The sequence below is a fragment of the Sceloporus occidentalis genome, unplaced genomic scaffold (assembly GCF_023333645.1).
Source record: "Sceloporus occidentalis isolate IW3139 unplaced genomic scaffold, rSceOcc1.0.p SCAF_6, whole genome shotgun sequence".
NCBI classification, from domain to species: Eukaryota; Metazoa; Chordata; class Lepidosauria; order Squamata; family Phrynosomatidae; genus Sceloporus; species Sceloporus occidentalis.
In genome coordinates this window covers 83,834,146-83,851,490 of record NW_028316986.1, presented here as the reverse complement: position 1 = coordinate 83,851,490, position 17,345 = coordinate 83,834,146, and the positions used below count along the sequence as shown (strand labels likewise).

Sequence of the window (17,345 nt, the reverse complement as noted above, 5' to 3'; positions counted from 1 at the left end):
GTGTGTGTGTGGGGGGGCTCTTGTGCCCTTAGCCCTGGCGAATGTGGAGCGACAAGTGCACAATAAAAATGGCAGTGAAAGCGGTGCCCAACCGGGGCGCCTCAGTTCAGGCGTGACGGGGATCACAGAGCCCTTGTCCCCTGCCTGGACCTTTCCCTCCTCAGCCCCCCCCTAAAACAGCCACCGCCACTAGTAAAACCGCCACATCCGGGTACCGCGGGCGGAGAGGCCTTGCAGTGCGCATGCTCCGCCTGGGCCACCACCAGCAGCGGCTTTGAGAGGAAGAGGAGGAGGCCACCGCGGCGGCTGCCAGCCACAGGGGGGGCGGCGGGGAGGAGGGCGAGGAAGGGGCGCACGCTGCTGCCGCCGTCGCTGGTTTCCAGACAGCGGCGGGGCTGCCGGGAAGGGCAGGGCGGAGGCAGGGGAAGAGGGTGGCGGCGGTGGGGGCGTGTGAGCCTCCGCTGAGGCGAGCAGAGGGAGGCCGCTGCCACCGCCGCCGCCGTCGTCGTCGTCTGAGGGAATGACAGCCGCTGCTGAGGCGGCTCCAGCTCCCTTCCTGCGAGGCTGGAAGGAGGAGGAGCAGGGGAGAGGGGTGGGGAGCTGAGGCCGCCCTCCTCCTCCGCCTCGTCGTCGCTGCTGCTGCTGCTGCTGCTGCTGTCACCGCTTCTGGGCTGCCCGCCTCACGACGGAGCGGGAGGGAAGGAAGGAAGGAAGGAGGCGGCGGCGGCGGCGGCATTAAGGACTCTCTCCCCGGGAGAAGGAGGCCGGCGTTACGCCCCGAAGCCTAGGAAGGCGGCCGGGGAGTGTTTCTTTCTGCGACGCCAGAGGAGAAGCGCCGCGGAGGAGGAGGAGGAGGCTGCTCTGGCTGCGCTAATCTCGCTCGCCGGGCTTTATTGACTCCTCCGCCTCCTTCCTCCTCGGCCGGGAGCCCTCCCTCCTCCTCCACCTGCTCGGCCGGGCCCTGCCTTCTCCTCCCTTCCCTCTGGCCAGACACTGCTCCCTGCCCCGGAGAAGAGGATGGCGGTGGCGGAGAGGCTGAGGACTGGATGAAGGGACGGGAGGAACAACAGACGCCCAGAGAGAGAGAGACTTGGCCCGCTTGGAGCCTCCCTCTCCCTTCCGTTTCATTTCCCCTTCCCTTCTGCCTGCCTGCTTTTCCTATTCCTTCCTTCCTTCTCTCCCTCCCTCCCTCCTCCCTCCCTTTCCTTTCTCCTCCTTTCTCTGTCCCCCTCCCTTCCTCCCCTCTTTCCTCCTTCCCTCCTCCCTTTTCCTTCCTCCCTTTCCCCTTCCTTTTCCCCTCTTCCTTCCTTCCTTCCTTCCTTTGCTTGGTCTGAGGTGTGTGTGACGAGGCGGGAGCGGGAGCCACGGCCAGAGGCGGGTGGAGAGGAGGAGGAGGAGGAGGAGGAGGCGGAGGGCGAAGACCAGGGTGCGCCGCCGGAGGAGAGACCATGAGGAAATTCAACATCAGGAAGGTGCTGGACGGCCTGACCGCCGGCTCCTCGTCCTCCTCTTCGGCGTCCTCCTCGCAGCAGCCGCCGCAGACGGCCACCCGCGAGAACGACATCCAGGAGACCCTCCAGTCCGAGCACTTCCAGCTCTGCAAGGTGAAGAAGCCTCACCCGCCTCCTCCTCCTGCTGCTGCTGCTGCAGCCCTTCTTCACAGCCGGGTGGGAAGAGATGGGGAAGGCGGGGGGCGGAGGATGATGTAGCCATGATGGGTTCTGCAGGCTCTGGGCTCCTCTGCTTCTCAGGCTCTCCATAGACATCTCTCTCTCTCTCTCTCTCTCTCTCTTTGGATTGGGAGGGAGGAGGAAGAGGAGGAGGAGGCGTCGATGACGCTATGATGGCCCTTTCTGTTTATTAGAAGCATCAGTCTCTTCCCAGGGCAATTTAACACCCCCCCCCCCCTTTGCATCTTAGGCTGTTCCAAAAATGCACAGGTATATGTGTGTATACACATACACACACACCAGCACCAATGCACCCCTTAGGCCCTTCGCCCTGATTTTAGACATATATATGTGTGTGTGATTCACACACACACACACATATTCCTCCACTTCCCCCAGGGCAAAGGATGGAAGGGGGTGTAGGTGTGTGTGTGTAGTATACACATTATAAACACAGACACCAGCACCAATGCACCCCTTAGGCCTTTTGCTCTGATTATACATACATACACACACATATAGCTAAGGGTTGCATTGTTGTTGTGGAGACAGATAGGAGGCCATTGGTGGGATGTGGGGATCAGGTACCAAATTATCTGCATTAAGAGGCATTTTGAAAGGCTTCAGCAAATGCAGCTCAGGAAAAATGCATAGGGAATAACCCTGCTCAGTAATTTTAGGATGGGAGGTAGGTGGGTGGGTAGGTCTGCAGAAGAGTTTCTGATGGCAGTATTTCTGTGGGTACAGTAAATGCCATTGGAAGTCTAAATTCCAAAAGGATGATGCAGCAGATTAATTCCCCAGCTGTGCCAAATAGGAATGCAAAACGAGGCGAACGTTAATGCTCATCACTACCTTCACAACACCTGTGGCCTAAGTGGCTGTAGCATGGCTCGCTTGTGGATGATCCAGTACATGCCTTGAATATTGCAGTGTGTGGTATAATAAGATTTTTTTTTTGAAAAGCATTCTTGTTTGGCTAGTATTACCTGCATTGAGTCCTCCCCTGCCCCCACCTCCCCAGTCTTTACACAAGTTAGACTGATTGAAGGTTGAGAGGGGATACTGTTTTTCCATTTTAAAAAGCTTTAGATACGTGTGATTCTTCTACACTTGGATGTCACAGAATATTGAACTGAGGTGTGCTTATTTATGTAATGAGGAGGAAGACACTAGACTTCCATTGCAATTAATAGCTATGTAAAAGATGTATCTTGATAGCAATACTGGAATAGCAAATTCATGTCATTCAAAGCCCACTTCTGAGAAATAACCATGGCATTCTGAAGAGCCATTGCAATATAATTGGTGGCCCTGTAATTTACAGGACTGGCTGCATCATGACATTTCCTAGGGACTGACTTCAATTCTATTACAAACATCCAAACTACAGCTATATCTATGCAAAGTGTTAAAGGCTAGGGTAGGAATGCCATGCAGGTGACAGGTGAATGAGTAGATTGATTTGTTTAAATACACATAAGGTTGAAATTAAGATTTCATTTTAGTATTTTCATGTTCAGTGAGGGCTGAGTAAAATCTACACCCACGTTTTTTCCAGTGATAAAGATCCATTTAGATAATTCTGTTTTCTTAAATACCTTGTGGTTCCTTGATTAAGTGAAAAGAAAATGAAATCGCCTCTTCTTAATACGTTTGTTTTTTTGTTTTTTCTCCTCCTTCATGACCCCACTATTGCTTCACTGGCCTGACTTGACAGACTGTACGCCATGGTTTTCCCTATCAGCCTTCGGCCTTGGCTTTTGATCCTGTTCAGAAGATACTTGCCATTGGGACTCAGACTGGAGCTTTAAGGCTGTATCCTTTTTATTACGTTCTAAAAAGAAAATTGCTAAGAAGATTGCCCTTGCATACTGTGTAGTAGTACTGGAGCTACTGTGACAAAGCACTCTGCAAGCCAGGTATGCATTTGAATGGGGGAGGGGGAAACTGCTGTTATCGCCCGTTTGCATTTACTTCTGATGTGTGTGTACAGAAACTGGAATGAATATATTACTGTATTAGAATTATATGGGAGAACATGTTACAGTATTTTCTTTGGGCTAACAATTTGTCTGGTCTATTTACACCTTCTAATACAGGATAGTTAATTTTTGTGCAGTCAACCATGGAGAGATAGACCAGGATCTAGGTTTAAAAAACCCCAGGAATTTTTTATTTGTTTTAATACAAGATTTCAGAGATCTATCATCCAGAGTGTGGTGCAAAAGACATTCACTTAAAAGTAATGTATTCTAAGCCCAGCAATTTGTTTTGAATATCAGAAGTTAAAGGAGTTTCAAGTGAAAAAATTATTCCTGCTTACCTTTTTGTTTGCTTCAGCAACAAAGAGTATGTTTACATTGTGGGAGTCATTTTCTTACTGCTAATGTGAAACAGCTGGGAGTGAGTCTTTTTTTTTTTTGCTGATCTACTGCAGATCACTGAGATCAACTAGTAGATCCATATCTACTTTCTCTCCACCTCTATTATAACCTGGAAATATGAAAAACAATTGCTCATAGTTCATCTCTGCTTTATAAAGCTGTAATTGGCACTTATTTTTAAAGAAACAAATGCTGTATAATGAGTGTACAGCAATTCTTCCTTTTCAGATTGTACCTGGAAATGAAGTTCAGATTATTTTTTATTTTAAAGCAAGGAGAGTTTCTATTATTTATTTGATTATTCACTGTTCCTGTCATAAATGATATTTGTCTGTGTCTTTATACTTGTAGAAGTGTAGAAATAAAAATAATTCAGTAATGAGTGTATTGCATATGCTGTATGATTTTGCTTCCTAGTATGGATGAAATGTATATTTCTGAAATGCATAGTTTTACTTACAGCCCTCCATTTTGTCAGGGGATCCTGACACCTTCCCCCCCCCCCCCCCCCCGTAAAAATGGAAAATTGTGCATATTCAGGCCCTATTAGCTTGAATGGAGGAGTATGTGGGCATGTGCCATGGGCTCGCACCCCATTTTAACCCCCTCTGTTTGCCTCCCATGGATAGTCAAGGGACACAGATCCCAAGTCTGCTAGAATGGAGGGAGGACTGTATTAATATGGATGAAATGCAGAACACTAAATGCTGTATACTTCATATGTTCTCTTAGCAATAAATGAGAGATTAAGAGTATTGTATGTAATGAAAAACTTTAAGGAGTAGAAAGTTTCTGGCTTCATAAGATGAAATGAGCTGACAGAGTTATTAAGTGATTTTCTTTCAGTAGGTGGTTGTAATGAGATAAATAAAAATAGTTCATCTTGGTTTGCAGTAAAATTTAATAATATCTCTTCTAGCGCATTAACATCTAAAATTACAAAGTATGCAACCCTGTGCACACTTAACTAAGACACAGCTTTATTAAAATGGGTGGGATTTATTTATTTTTAATTAAGCATTTAACTTACTTTTCTTTGAGAAAATCAAGGCTATTTTTTAACTAATTGCAAAATTAAAAAATGAGTAAATATAGATAGCAGCAGCTTGTAAATCTAAAGTATCTGTAATTTTATGCTGGCTCTATTGAACACACACACACATATATATATATATATATATATCTTATGTTACAAACTAAAATAATTCAATTTATATAGTGTGCAGCAATTTTTCTTTACTTGTAGCAGTGTTTCTTACTCTAGGTGGAAGAGTAGCCATTTCCAAATTTTCTGGGTTTTGAGACTGATCAGCTTCCACACAGTGACATACCTCAATAGAGTGGATTAGGATGTTACCCATGATGTTCACCCTGAGGCAAGGACAAATAGTAGGGCTGTAATGAAAGATTCTCCTCTTGGCAGTATCTGTTGGAACTTTGCTACTTGTTCTGGAATTCTGCAGAATATAATGAAAACTCAAAGAAGCTGGATAACTTGGGGTAAACCAATCTACATTAATGATTATTGACTGAGAGGATGTGGGAATAAGATAACCAGCTTGCTGGAAGCTCATAACTGGGTCCTGAAATACGTTTCTTAGGGCGTGATCAAGCCTTCAAATATGGCTCATTCTGATACTCTGAGACCCCCCCCCCCCATGAAGCAACTAATAATATTGAAAATTGACCATTAATATAAATGAAGAGACAGATTTTTAGCAATTTGACTTAGTAATTAATCTCTCCATTGTTACTGTAATGATGAGCATTTTAGCTACTTTAAAAAAGTAATCTACATACTTGGTGCCATACGTTTAGACAGAATTACTGATCTTTGTTAGGTTGCTTTTACATGCTTTTCAAAGTCTCATAAATAAGAAATGGAAGTACATTATGCGCAAACATGTTCATGAGGATAATTGCCTTTCATGCTATGTCATCTGTACCTTTAAGATGTGAAGATGAAACAGCCTCTTCAGGATAAGAGAAAGTCTTTAGCATGCTTCTTGAGAGATTTGACAAGTCTGAGGGAAGTCTGAACTTGATATGGCTACTTTTTACCTTTTTAGCTATGTAATGCAGGTGGGGTGTGTGAACAGTAGACCTTTAAAATCTAGGAAGTTGTTTTGAAGCCATGAGGAGGAACTTTTGTTTTTATTTTCTCAAGCAGAGTAAAATACAAAGGCCAAAGGAAACTTTCAAAACCCCTTCACATTTTTTTCATATTTTTGATGCACATGCTGCCCTCTTGTACCAGTCTGAAGTGTTAGAACTGTGATTTTGCAAATAATGACTTTATGGAAAGCTTAGCTTCCTAACACAACTTATTCTGTTTGTTAAAATTAGTTATTATAACTAAAATGGGGGAAACAACTGTATGAAAGGAATCTTTATCTTTGCACCCAGCTAAGGTGTTACAGTAAAATTTTCTTCCTACTTTTCCAGTTGTAACTATTAACCATTTGCACTAAATAAAAAAATATTGATTCAACGTTTTTGACTCTCGAAAGCTCAGTCACCTCTGTCCCTTTCCTAAAGTTCCACTGGATATAACTCAACAAAATCTTGTAATGACTGTATTTGATACTACTTTCGCGCATTTTATGATTTGACTGTATTGTTGTATCCTCAAGATGTTTCTTCCTATATATTTGTTTGTCTGTGTGAAAGATTGGTGTGAAATCTTAATTAGATATTAGCTTAATTAGCTCAATTAGTTATAGTGAAATTTGATTTCCCTTGTTATGGTTAATTTGAACTGCAGACTTATAAACATACATTTTGAATTGAGTTGACCGAAGTGTAATGAGAATGGCCAGTGTAGTAGGTGAGCTGGTGGTACAGTTCTTGCAAGTATGTTATTAAATGGGAATCACATCCTCCATGAATAAAGAAATCTGCATGAGGTACCAACTAGTGAGATCAGTGGCTAGTCCGTGATTGTTCCAGGTTTGTTGCAGGATTGTTCCAGGAGGAGTATTCGGGGTGCCTTGTACTGAATTGTACTTGAATTGTCCCCAGCTTTTACCAGTTGTGTTTGCTTTTTCTAATACAGGATATTTCCCTAGTTGGTATATATTTTAAGCAGATACGCATCTTTGTAAGTATTGGCCCAACACATGTTCTGTACTAGTGCTGCAGCATCACTGCAACAGAACTATCTCTCCCCCCCAATCCTCAGTCTAGATATTTACTTGAAAACCAGCTGTCAAGGGGGTTCCAGCCTTGTGGAATAAATGTTTAGAATGCACAGTGGATTGCAAAGGGGAAAGGAGGTTGTTCCTTCCTAACTTTCCTGTTGGATTCTGGCCTGTAATCTTAGGGTTGGGGGACTTGGAAGTAATAATTGGTGATGTTACTAGTACCAAGAGAAGTTAGATGTTTGTAATTGTTCCCATCCTGTCAGCCTTCAGTGTAGCTGTAGCCTTTCTGCAGAGGAAAAAATCCCAGCCTTCTGTTGTTTTCAGTTCTAATGGAAATGTTTTGTTTTTTTTTTAATTTGTGGGCTCCCAGTCCAGTATATACAGCACTGAACAATGTTTTTACCAGTCAGTGGGTCTAATGTTTTGAAAATTGTGTATAAAGCACTTTAGTTAGGTTAAGTTTTGCACTTTAGCCCAAATAGTTATATGAGGGCCCATTTAAACTGCATGTATTCTTTGGTTGTGTTTTCCATTCATGATTCCTTGGTATTGCAGTTGATTTGCAGAACTAGCTAAATATTGTTTCACTTTATGAGTTCATGTAAGTAAGGTCTCTTTTCTACAAATAAGTAGTATGGCCATTCACTTTCAGTCAACTGTGCCTCTTCCAGTGACAGTGTTTTTTTCATATGTCCTCAATACATTTCCCCCTAGTTAGGTAGACCATCTTGATGGCCTTGCCCCATACAAAGGAACAGCTAAGAAGATTACCGTCAAGGTCAGGTTTTGGGGCAAAAATTATGGATTATGGATTTTGATATGACCCATGGATAAATTGAACGTAATTCCAGCAGGCATAACTGTTTGTGTTCACCCTAAAGGTTGGATGGATGAGATAATAGAAAGTAATCAGTGCTCCCAGGACCGATTATGCTCTTGCCCTTTACCAGGGGATGGCTCATTTTTAAGTTAGAGTTAATGTACAGTACTTACATTGACCTGTGGATAAGTCAACTGAGGTTTTTTGTGGGGAGGGGTCAATTTTTGACTAAAATTTCTGCACTTATACATGAGTACAGTATAACTATTCTTGATCTCTCAGTCAGTTGTCTTCAGGGGACTTCTGTTGTACTGTGAAACTAGTGAAAAGTAACTAGGTCGGCCCCCATATAGATTTCAAGACTGTTTTTAGCATTAACTAACTGCATTATTAGTTGTGTTATCAATATTTCAATTAATGTCTACAGTGGAATTTGACTAGAAGTAATTACATCTGTTACTCTGGAAACTTGTGAAACTTTTGAAATCCTTGCCAGACGTTAAAGGGCTTTAACCTTTTAATATAATTGGTTCAACTATTTTGAGACTTTTACTTACTGTTAAAGAATGCTTCTTTACTTAGTGTTGAGGAATGTGAATTGCTCGTGTGTTGCGCACTCTATTGCTGTGCTGTTTTACTTAAGTTGGAGATCCTTGGCTGTTTTTCAATGACATTGATACATACTGTATCTTTAAAGAGGTGTTTTTGATGATGAATCTATTGGCAATCTTGCATTGAAATGTGAGCACAGTGTAGATGAGGCTAGAAATGCAACTTAAGCCTGAAACAGAAAGGCAAAAAAAAAAAAAAAAAAAAAAAAAGGCACTTTCCAGGCCCCCAAACCATGTCAGAGCCGTGCCATGCCTCCTAAGGTAGCACAAACCGAACCGCAAAAGCAGTGTTCGGACCATGGCAGCAGCCAGCTTTGGGACTGTGGTGTCTGGTTACAGCAGTCCTGCAGCGATTGGGGTGGGAGCAGCCTCTGGCCGCTCTTTTTACCCCACCTGCTTGAGGCCCTTCATCTTGCTTGTAACCCTCACGTGGCATATAGTGTTACCTCCTGGAACTGTCTCAGATTGTTTCACTCCCTGAAGATTATAAAGCAGAATAAAATTAACATGCTTTTTGTCTAATATTTTAAAAATAATCTTTCTTTATTTTTTTGGGGGGGGTTGTTATTTGGGTTTCAGTAACTGATGATAGTGGTGGCTAGGAACAGGAGGTAGTTATCAATTTTTCCCTTTTCTTCACCATGTTTGTGAATTCTAATATAGATTGCTTCCCATTCTCACATATTTATGGAGCTGCACACACATTTCTTTATTCTGCTTTAAAAATTGGGAAATAACAGCCAATGCTGCATTTAGTAGGGGGATGGATGTAATTGGAGGAAGAATAAAAACAAGAACCTGCCTGTTTGGGGATGAGTGGAAAATCTTGCAAAAGCTACAGTTGAGCCACTAAATGGTTAAATAGTTATGGAGCACTTACTCAGGAAATGACTACAAAGGAACACAAGCAGACTATGGAGAAATGTTGAATTGAAGCAAAATGTCAAGCATACTGCTCTGTATGAACATGTCTTTGTGCTTCTACAACAGCATTTCCACCTTTGACAGCTGTGTTCAGAACTACATATTCACTTGATGTAGGTCTACTGGACAAGTTCTTATTTCTGCTGTTGTGCAGAAGTACAATCCTGTTAGGGTGTGATGTTGTGCATGAATATAAGCAACTAGACAGCAACACAGGCCTGCAAAATTGAGAGTGATAAAAAATTTTTTTAAAATATATGCTGGTTTTATAGGAATTTGATATTTTAAACCTAAAAATGATCTCACATTTGCTCCATCGTGTACAGTTTTTCCCCACAACTTACTTTGACATTTCTATATTGTAATATACGACTGAATGAAATGATACTGCAAAGAATTGTCCTGCAAAGAGTAAGAAAGGGGTTAAAGTCTTCTAATAAACTTTTGAAACATTTTACTTTGCTGATATGAAACACAAAAATCCATTCAAAATCATTAAAAGAAATTGCACTGGAACATCCACATCTACACTTAATCAAAGCTGAGTAAGAACTGAATTGATTAAAAAAATACTGAATTTGCAAAAGAACTGTGTATGACACAACATTTTAATTGTGTTTTTAAATTTGGTACCCAAAATACATTAAAAAACATCTACAATATTGAAAAATGTTTTTTCAATACATGCTTGTGTAATAATAATCCAATCAGTTTGCCTTGGAGTCATGTTCTGTATGGCTCAGTTGAGGTATTGATATTATATAAAGAACCATCATCAGAATGATCCTCCTTTAAAGAAGCCTGTATGCCTGTTGGGGGGCAAAATTATTCAAAAATAACCCAGCATAGTTAAGAGACAGGCTGTGATGTAGATTGGGCTGTGGTTGATATTTTCCCCCACTGCAGGTTTAGGACTGAGATTGTCCTTAGTTATGTGCTTATAGTATCTCTTTACTGATTAAACCAAACACCTTATTAACAGAGTATTTCTAAAAGTCTGACTTCCTTCATAAATTTCATAAAGATAAAAGATATACCCTTCACCACATTTGGTGAAAGGATTTAGAAGTTCTGACTTCTTGACGCGGGAGTTCCTGAAGTACAAGGAGCCTGCTGAGTACATCTTTTTGATTTCTTTTGGGAATTTCCTCAAAGATACAGAGGAGACTATTTAGCTTAGGCTTGAAATACTAAACAGGAAATTACTTGGTATAGAAAGACGAAATCATAAAAAGTAACACTTCCTAAGTAGGGCCTTGTTTAATGTATTTATCCCAAGTAAAAATACTTAACAGTCTTTTGCTTAACTCTATTATTACTGTCCTTTGAAGAAGCTTCCCATTAAATATGTATCAACAGACAGTGGATTTTCTGTAATGTACTTCAACTGTCTCTTGCATTTCATTTTTTCTTTTTGTGGATTTGATACGGATTGCTAAAATATGGTAAGCCTGACTAAAACCTATGTTGTTGTTGTGTGCCTCTAAGTAATTTTTTTTTTTTTTACTTTTGGTGACCCTAAGGCTTTCTTGACATGTTTCTTCAGAGGGGGCTTGCCATTATCTTTCTCTGAGGCTGAGAGAGTGTGAACCCTGATCTCCAGAGTTGCAGTCCAAGGCTCAAACCACTACACTATGCTGGCTCTCCTAAAACAAACTAAAACTAAAAAAGGAAAAGAAAAAATAATTAACCCCCCCTAAAAACTTTAGAGACCATTATAAATCAAAAGCTGTAGTGTGTGTATGTGCCTTCAAGTTGCGACCCCATGAATTTGATATGGTTTTCTTAGACAAGGAATACTCAGAAGACAATATAATAAATTGAAAACATGCTACAGTCATTTCTGACTTATGACGACTCTAAGCCAACTTATCACAAGATTTTCTTTTCTTTTTTTAACTGTATTGAAACAGCTACATAATGTACATACATAACAAACATGCACACACACAAAAAACAAAAAAACAAAAATACATTATTTCAGTCTCCATTACATTGTCCATTATTTTTGTCTTCCCATAATTTTGATACCCTTTCCCATTTTTCTTCATATTGCTGTGAGGTTCTATCATTTTTGGACATTGAAATGATATCAGATATAGCTAATTCAGTCAGTTTCAAACTCCACTCGCCTATTGTTGGGATAATACTGGATTGCCAATATTTCGCATATATCAGTCGGGCAGCTGTAATCATGTATAACAAAATACTCACTTCATCTTGAACCAAATTATCAGGTATTACATCAGTTATATCCAACAAAAATAGTTCAGGATTCAGTGGAATATTTTTTTTAAGTGTGAGTGTTATGTTTTTGTGTATCAGTTTCCAATTTTTTTTTAATTTTTTATTTTTGCTTTACTGCACTGCCACCAAAGATGGTACAAAGAGCCACCTTGCTGATTGCACTTCCAACAGTTTGTGTTGCCATGTTTGCCTATTTTGGCAAGCCTAGTTGGGGTTATATACCATCTAAAGAACAGTTTATAATAATTCTCTTTTAAATTATTACATTTAGTAAAGTGAAGGTATCTTTTCCAAACATTCTCCCAACTGGTAAGAGGTATTTCTCTCCCTATATTTTGGGACCATCTTATCATATTTGTTTTAACTGTTTCTTCTATCATTTCCATACTTAACAAAAATTTATAATTTTTTAAATTAGTTTTGTCTTACTTCCCTTAATAAGCTTATCAAATTCTGTCTCATTACTTCTATACCATCTTTAGATATGTCTCTTTTCCAATCTTCTCTAATTTGCCAATATTTAAACCAACTGATCTGGGGGTCCACCTCTAATATTTCTTCTTTCTTTTAATTCTTCTGTTTCTCCAGATTTTTAAAAAATATCATTGGCCCTTTCCAGAAGGCCTTTTAGTACGTACTGTGTAAGTAGTAGGGTTGCCTGGGGCTCTTTCAGACGCCCCCAACCCTAGTACGTACACAGTACGTACAAAATGGCGGCGCCCATTCTACATGGGCACCGCCATTAGGACGTCATGACTGCACCACCTCCAAACAGGGTGGCGCGGACATGATGTCCTGACACCGCGGAAGGGTGCCTATGGCGCCCTTTCCACGGTGCAGGAAGGAGCTCTGAAACGGAGTTCCTTCCTGGGTTTGTGGCGCTGGCGCAGCCTTTACACAGCTGTGCTAGCGTCACAAAAGAAAAAGGGGCTGATTTAAAATATAGACAATACAGTTCCAACGATTTCTTCTTTGTATACGTTTCTATAAAGATGACGGTTGGGTATAACGTATCTTAATTCCACAATGGAATTCCTGTGAGAAACTAACAGTACAATCCTAGCTCATCTAGAGGGCCAGCTGCAGCTCTGTTTAATCTACCTAGGGATGTTATAGTGAGAGCCAGTGTGGTATAATGATTTCTTAGATTATAGCACTATGGTGGCAAACCTATGGCATATGTGACCTCTCTGGCACGTGAAACGATTTCTGTTGGCACACGGAGACACAGGAGTGTGGGGGAAGAGTAGGAACAGGTGTGTGCCTGTTCCTCCTCTTTTCCCAGCCTCTTGAACTTTTAGCTGCCTCCCTGGATACAGCTAAAGGCCTGGGAAGGCGGAAGGAAGAGGAGGAAGAGATGTATCCCTGTTCCTCTTCTTCCCCCTGCACTCCTTGGCCTTCAGCTGTTTCTGGGGAGGTCGCACCTCTGAGAGTCCCACCTTTGGAAAGTGGAGGTCCCACCCTGAAGTCCCCCCTGGAGGTCCTGCCCCCAGCATGGGTAATACCCGGTGTGGGAACGCCTTTCATTTTGGGTACTCGCAGGAGGCATTTCATAAGAAAGAAAGAAAAAACCTAACTGATTAAGATACAATGGCGCGTTACAGACCGCCCCTCTGGGGCGGCTTGTACCCGCCCCTTTCCCCGACGGATCGGGGCCTCAGCTGCTACAGCGGCAGTCCTGAGGCCCTGATCTGCCGCTTTTCCAGGCCGCGGAAAGCAGCAAAAGGCCGCTTCCCACGGCCTGGAAAGGGGTGTCCTTGGGGCTTCAAGCCCCAATGACACCCCAACAGCGGTGGTGAAAGGCTAGTACAAAAGGAGAGGGGCAAGTTTCTAATTGCAACTATTTTGGGGTTTGCTACTAAGGTCAACCAAAAAGGAGGTGTGTAATTTAGGGCAAGGGTCATGATTTATATCTTAAGTCTATTTCCTTCTATCCCACTTCCCCAACTATGTTAATATACTTGAGCATTTATTATCAATCTGAAGAAGTAGGTTTATATTTACGAAAGGTCATGCCTTAAAGGTACTGTGAAAATATAATCTCTTAAGTCTTAAAAGTGCTGCCACATTTATTTTCCTTTCTTTTTTTCTCCTCCCCCTTCCTTCTTCCTTTTTATGCCACAAGAGATTAACATGGCTACTTCTTTGAAAACTAAGATCAGCCAAAAAATGGAACCCTGTATAAGTTGCCTTGTTTGGTGAAATTAACCATTGGGTCTTAAATGGTGGTTTAACAACTATACTGTACTGAGTTGTTGTTTTTTTAAAGTTCTTGAACACAACTAAGATTTTTTAACAAGTATTAGACTAAAATTCACTCACTTTCCCTATAGAGGTTATCACTTGTTTCTCATAAAGAAACAGCTCATGAGGGTCCAATTAGACATTGGGAGGATGTGTGCTCGCTCTGATAAACCTGTTCTTCCTTCCATGACAACCACACTTCCAAAGTAAGCCATTGTTTACCATCAGTGACCAATCAACAAACTAAATATGCTAAATGCTAAATATGCTAAATGCAAAATATATAGGGAAAGGTAATCATACTATGACAAACATGTGCCTTTTACCACTTGAAGGAACACTTCTATATGTATCTAATTTGACCTCAGTTTAAACACTCTGTTTATAGGAATTGAAGAGTATTCTCTGGGTGCCAAAATCTCAGGGCTTTTTAATGAAAATTGCTATAGGTTTATTTCTTTCAATATCTCTCTTTACCACCTAAGTCAGGAGCAGGGAATGTGCATCCCCTCTAGCTCTATTTTGAGGTTCCCATTTATTTATTGAATTATTTATTTTTTTAAAATGCTCATCATAACTTCTGGTTTACTTGCCATTTTAAAAAGGTTCTCATACCACATACCACTTTGAACTTATCATCCTACGTAGCGTGTGGAAAATTTTATCATGTTTTAGGCTTGGGCAGTTTTGGACTCAGGAGAGGCCTTTCTCTAACCTGCAAATAAATTCCCATGGGACTCCACATGGCAAAATTGCTTCCATTATGCTTAAGGGCTATTTTAGCCAAATTTTTTTTTGGGGGGGGGTGTAGGAGGTACATGGACCTATAGCCTCCATTTTGTTCACCCAAAGGAATTCCCGATTCTGTGAAACAATCATTGGAAGTCTAAGAAGTTCACAAAAGACAATTTTGAGATACTCAGTTGTGAAATCCAGAAATGTAGTTTTTGTAAGCTTCCACTTTTATGTTTCAGTGTGGATAGATTTATTTTTATCTGTTAGGTACTTTTCAAAATTGGTTTTATAAAATCTTTAGGATTAATCATAAGAAATGTCTGGTAATTATTTTAAATTTCCTTTTAAATATAGTATTTTATATTAGAGTGCATGTTTTATAGCAGGGGTGGGTAACTGTGCCTCATTTTTTTGATCTATAATTCTCTTGAGCCTTGCGCCCCCCCCCCCCCTCCAAGTCAGTGCTTAGGAATTGTGGGAGCTGCAGTCCAAAAAGATTGGAAGGCCATAGTTGTCCGTTCTTGCTTTATGGGAATGAATGATTTATTTTAAAATGTAGCATATATGAGATCAGCAAAAGTTGAGTTCTTATGATGCACCAGGAGAAGTTTGTACTATTAAATGCATCCTGAAATTGGGTTTGACAAGTGTCTGGGATAATGAATTTTCACAGATTGACGTCTTGTGTGGCTATGGATACCCATTGCTTCTTTTAGCTATGCACAAATCCATCCTTTTTGTACATATGATGGTTGGCACCCATCATACAAAGGCACATCCTGGTGACATCTGTTTTTTTAATTACATTCCAGAATTTAATATATGCCGAAAAAGGAATCCTGCCTACTTTTCTTTTTCTGTACAAGTTTGTTATCTGTTACTATTTTCTTTCTTTGAACAATTTGATGAAAATAACTGGAAGGAAGTAACCAAGTTTAATATGTTTCAATGGGTAGAAATCTAACTTTGGCATGAAAATGTATTTTTAAATGCTTTGGATAAACCATGTAGAGGGAATTGGGGAATTGCTAACATAGTTCAAACATAGTTTAGAAACATAAGTTTCCAGTAAAACAGTATTCTCAGAATCCACAATGCAGTATTTGAAAAGCAAGTACAGTAGTATATGTGCAAGTCTATAAAATATCTTTGCTTCAAAAACAAAACAAAACTGCTACTGCTCAAGTTTGAGTTTATTTAAGTGAATATGTGAAATTATGCAAATAGCTAGCTGGCACCAGCCTAAGTAACCCCACTGAAAATTTAAGCTTAAGCTAAAGAGATAACCACAGAGTAAAAACTTAGCTCCCAGCTGCAGTTTTTGTCAAAAACAGGAGGGGCAGGTCAGCTGCTTTGGCAACCAGTTGGTTATTAGAATTATCTTTTCCCCCCTCCTGTTTGATTTTTGTTTTTTAAAACTAAACCTTTCCATCTGTTTTAGAGTGCTTTTGAAGAGGAGTCTCATTTTGGCATGTAAGAGCTATTTTTCCAGGTCATTTAAAAACTTCCTTTAAAAATTCAAGATGCTGAGCAGATTAGAGAAACTTTAACAGGAATTTGAACTGGGCTGCAACTAGTAGAATCTTCTCCTATAATTTCCTGTAAAACATTTCTGTACAGCCTAGTTTTTTTTATCCATGGATTCTTTATCTACAGATTCAAGTATTCATGGCTTGAAAATATTTTTTAAAGTATATATTCCAGGTAGCAAACCTTAATGTTGCCATCATATGTAAGGTATGCCATTTTATTACACCATTATATATAATCGGACTTGAACATCCATGAATTTTGGTATCCACAGGGAGTCCTGAAAGCAAACCGCAGCAGATAACAATGTCCCACTGTACTTCACTGCTTCAGCTTGTTTGTTTTGTGCTGATCAAAATGGCTTACAATGTTCATGTAGGGCCTACTGTTATACTATTATACTGCCCTATATACTGTATAATATAATATAATATGATATACATTATTTACAATAGAATCATCATGCTCAATTCTAAGAGGCTTTGATCAGGTTATAAAATAAAAGGTTAGTGCATTTAGGATTGACGTAAAAATTAAATGCATTTTAAAAAAAAACACCGTTGTATCCCATCTGCTGCCATCAACATTTTTGGTATTGCATAATATGTGTAGTATTGATTGCAAATAATCTTTCAGCACTTACAAATGATCTTAGAGCATAAGTGATGGGAATGGGATGGGTGGCCTCCACACATAGGAATCTGTTAGTGAAGTTTTTAAATGTAATCCAGGTGTTTGTCTCCTGCCTTTCTACTTTATTTCTAAAGGAATCAAAGCAGTACAGGTAATCAAAATATAAGCCAATGTATGTCAAATTGAAAAGTTGTAAATAAAAATAATCTTGGGGGATATATCATCAGACAGATTGGTTAAAGAAAGGCCTGCTGAAAAATAGAACCTTTCAAAGATGCTTATAAACGAAGGAGCTTTAATGTATCTTCCAGCACAGTGAATAGCATATCTTGAATGCGACAGTGTAGCACAAAACAAGTATGAAGCTGCATTTCTAGATGCCCTTTTGGCTGCTTTCCTCA

At 40.4% G+C, this 17,345-nt stretch overlaps 1 protein-coding gene across 5 annotated transcripts in view; it reads left to right on the top strand.

The window, feature by feature from the left end:
* The first annotated feature begins 414 nt into the window (after window positions 1-414).
* The window catches only part of STXBP5 (syntaxin binding protein 5), a 160,273-nt gene continuing 143,342 nt past the window's right edge, over window positions 415-17,345 (top strand). For 3 of the 5 annotated variants that reach the window (XM_089530231.1, XM_089530227.1, XM_089530226.1), the window contains exons 1-2: window positions 415-1,604; window positions 3,391-3,488. In XM_089530231.1, the coding sequence (XP_089386357.1) occupies window positions 1,449-1,604; window positions 3,391-3,488 (254 nt within the window). In that variant the 5' untranslated portion in view covers window positions 415-1,448. The remainder of the gene's footprint in view (window positions 1,605-3,390; window positions 3,489-17,345) is intronic. The other 2 variants (XM_089530230.1, XM_089530229.1) reach the window with 1 other exon arrangement.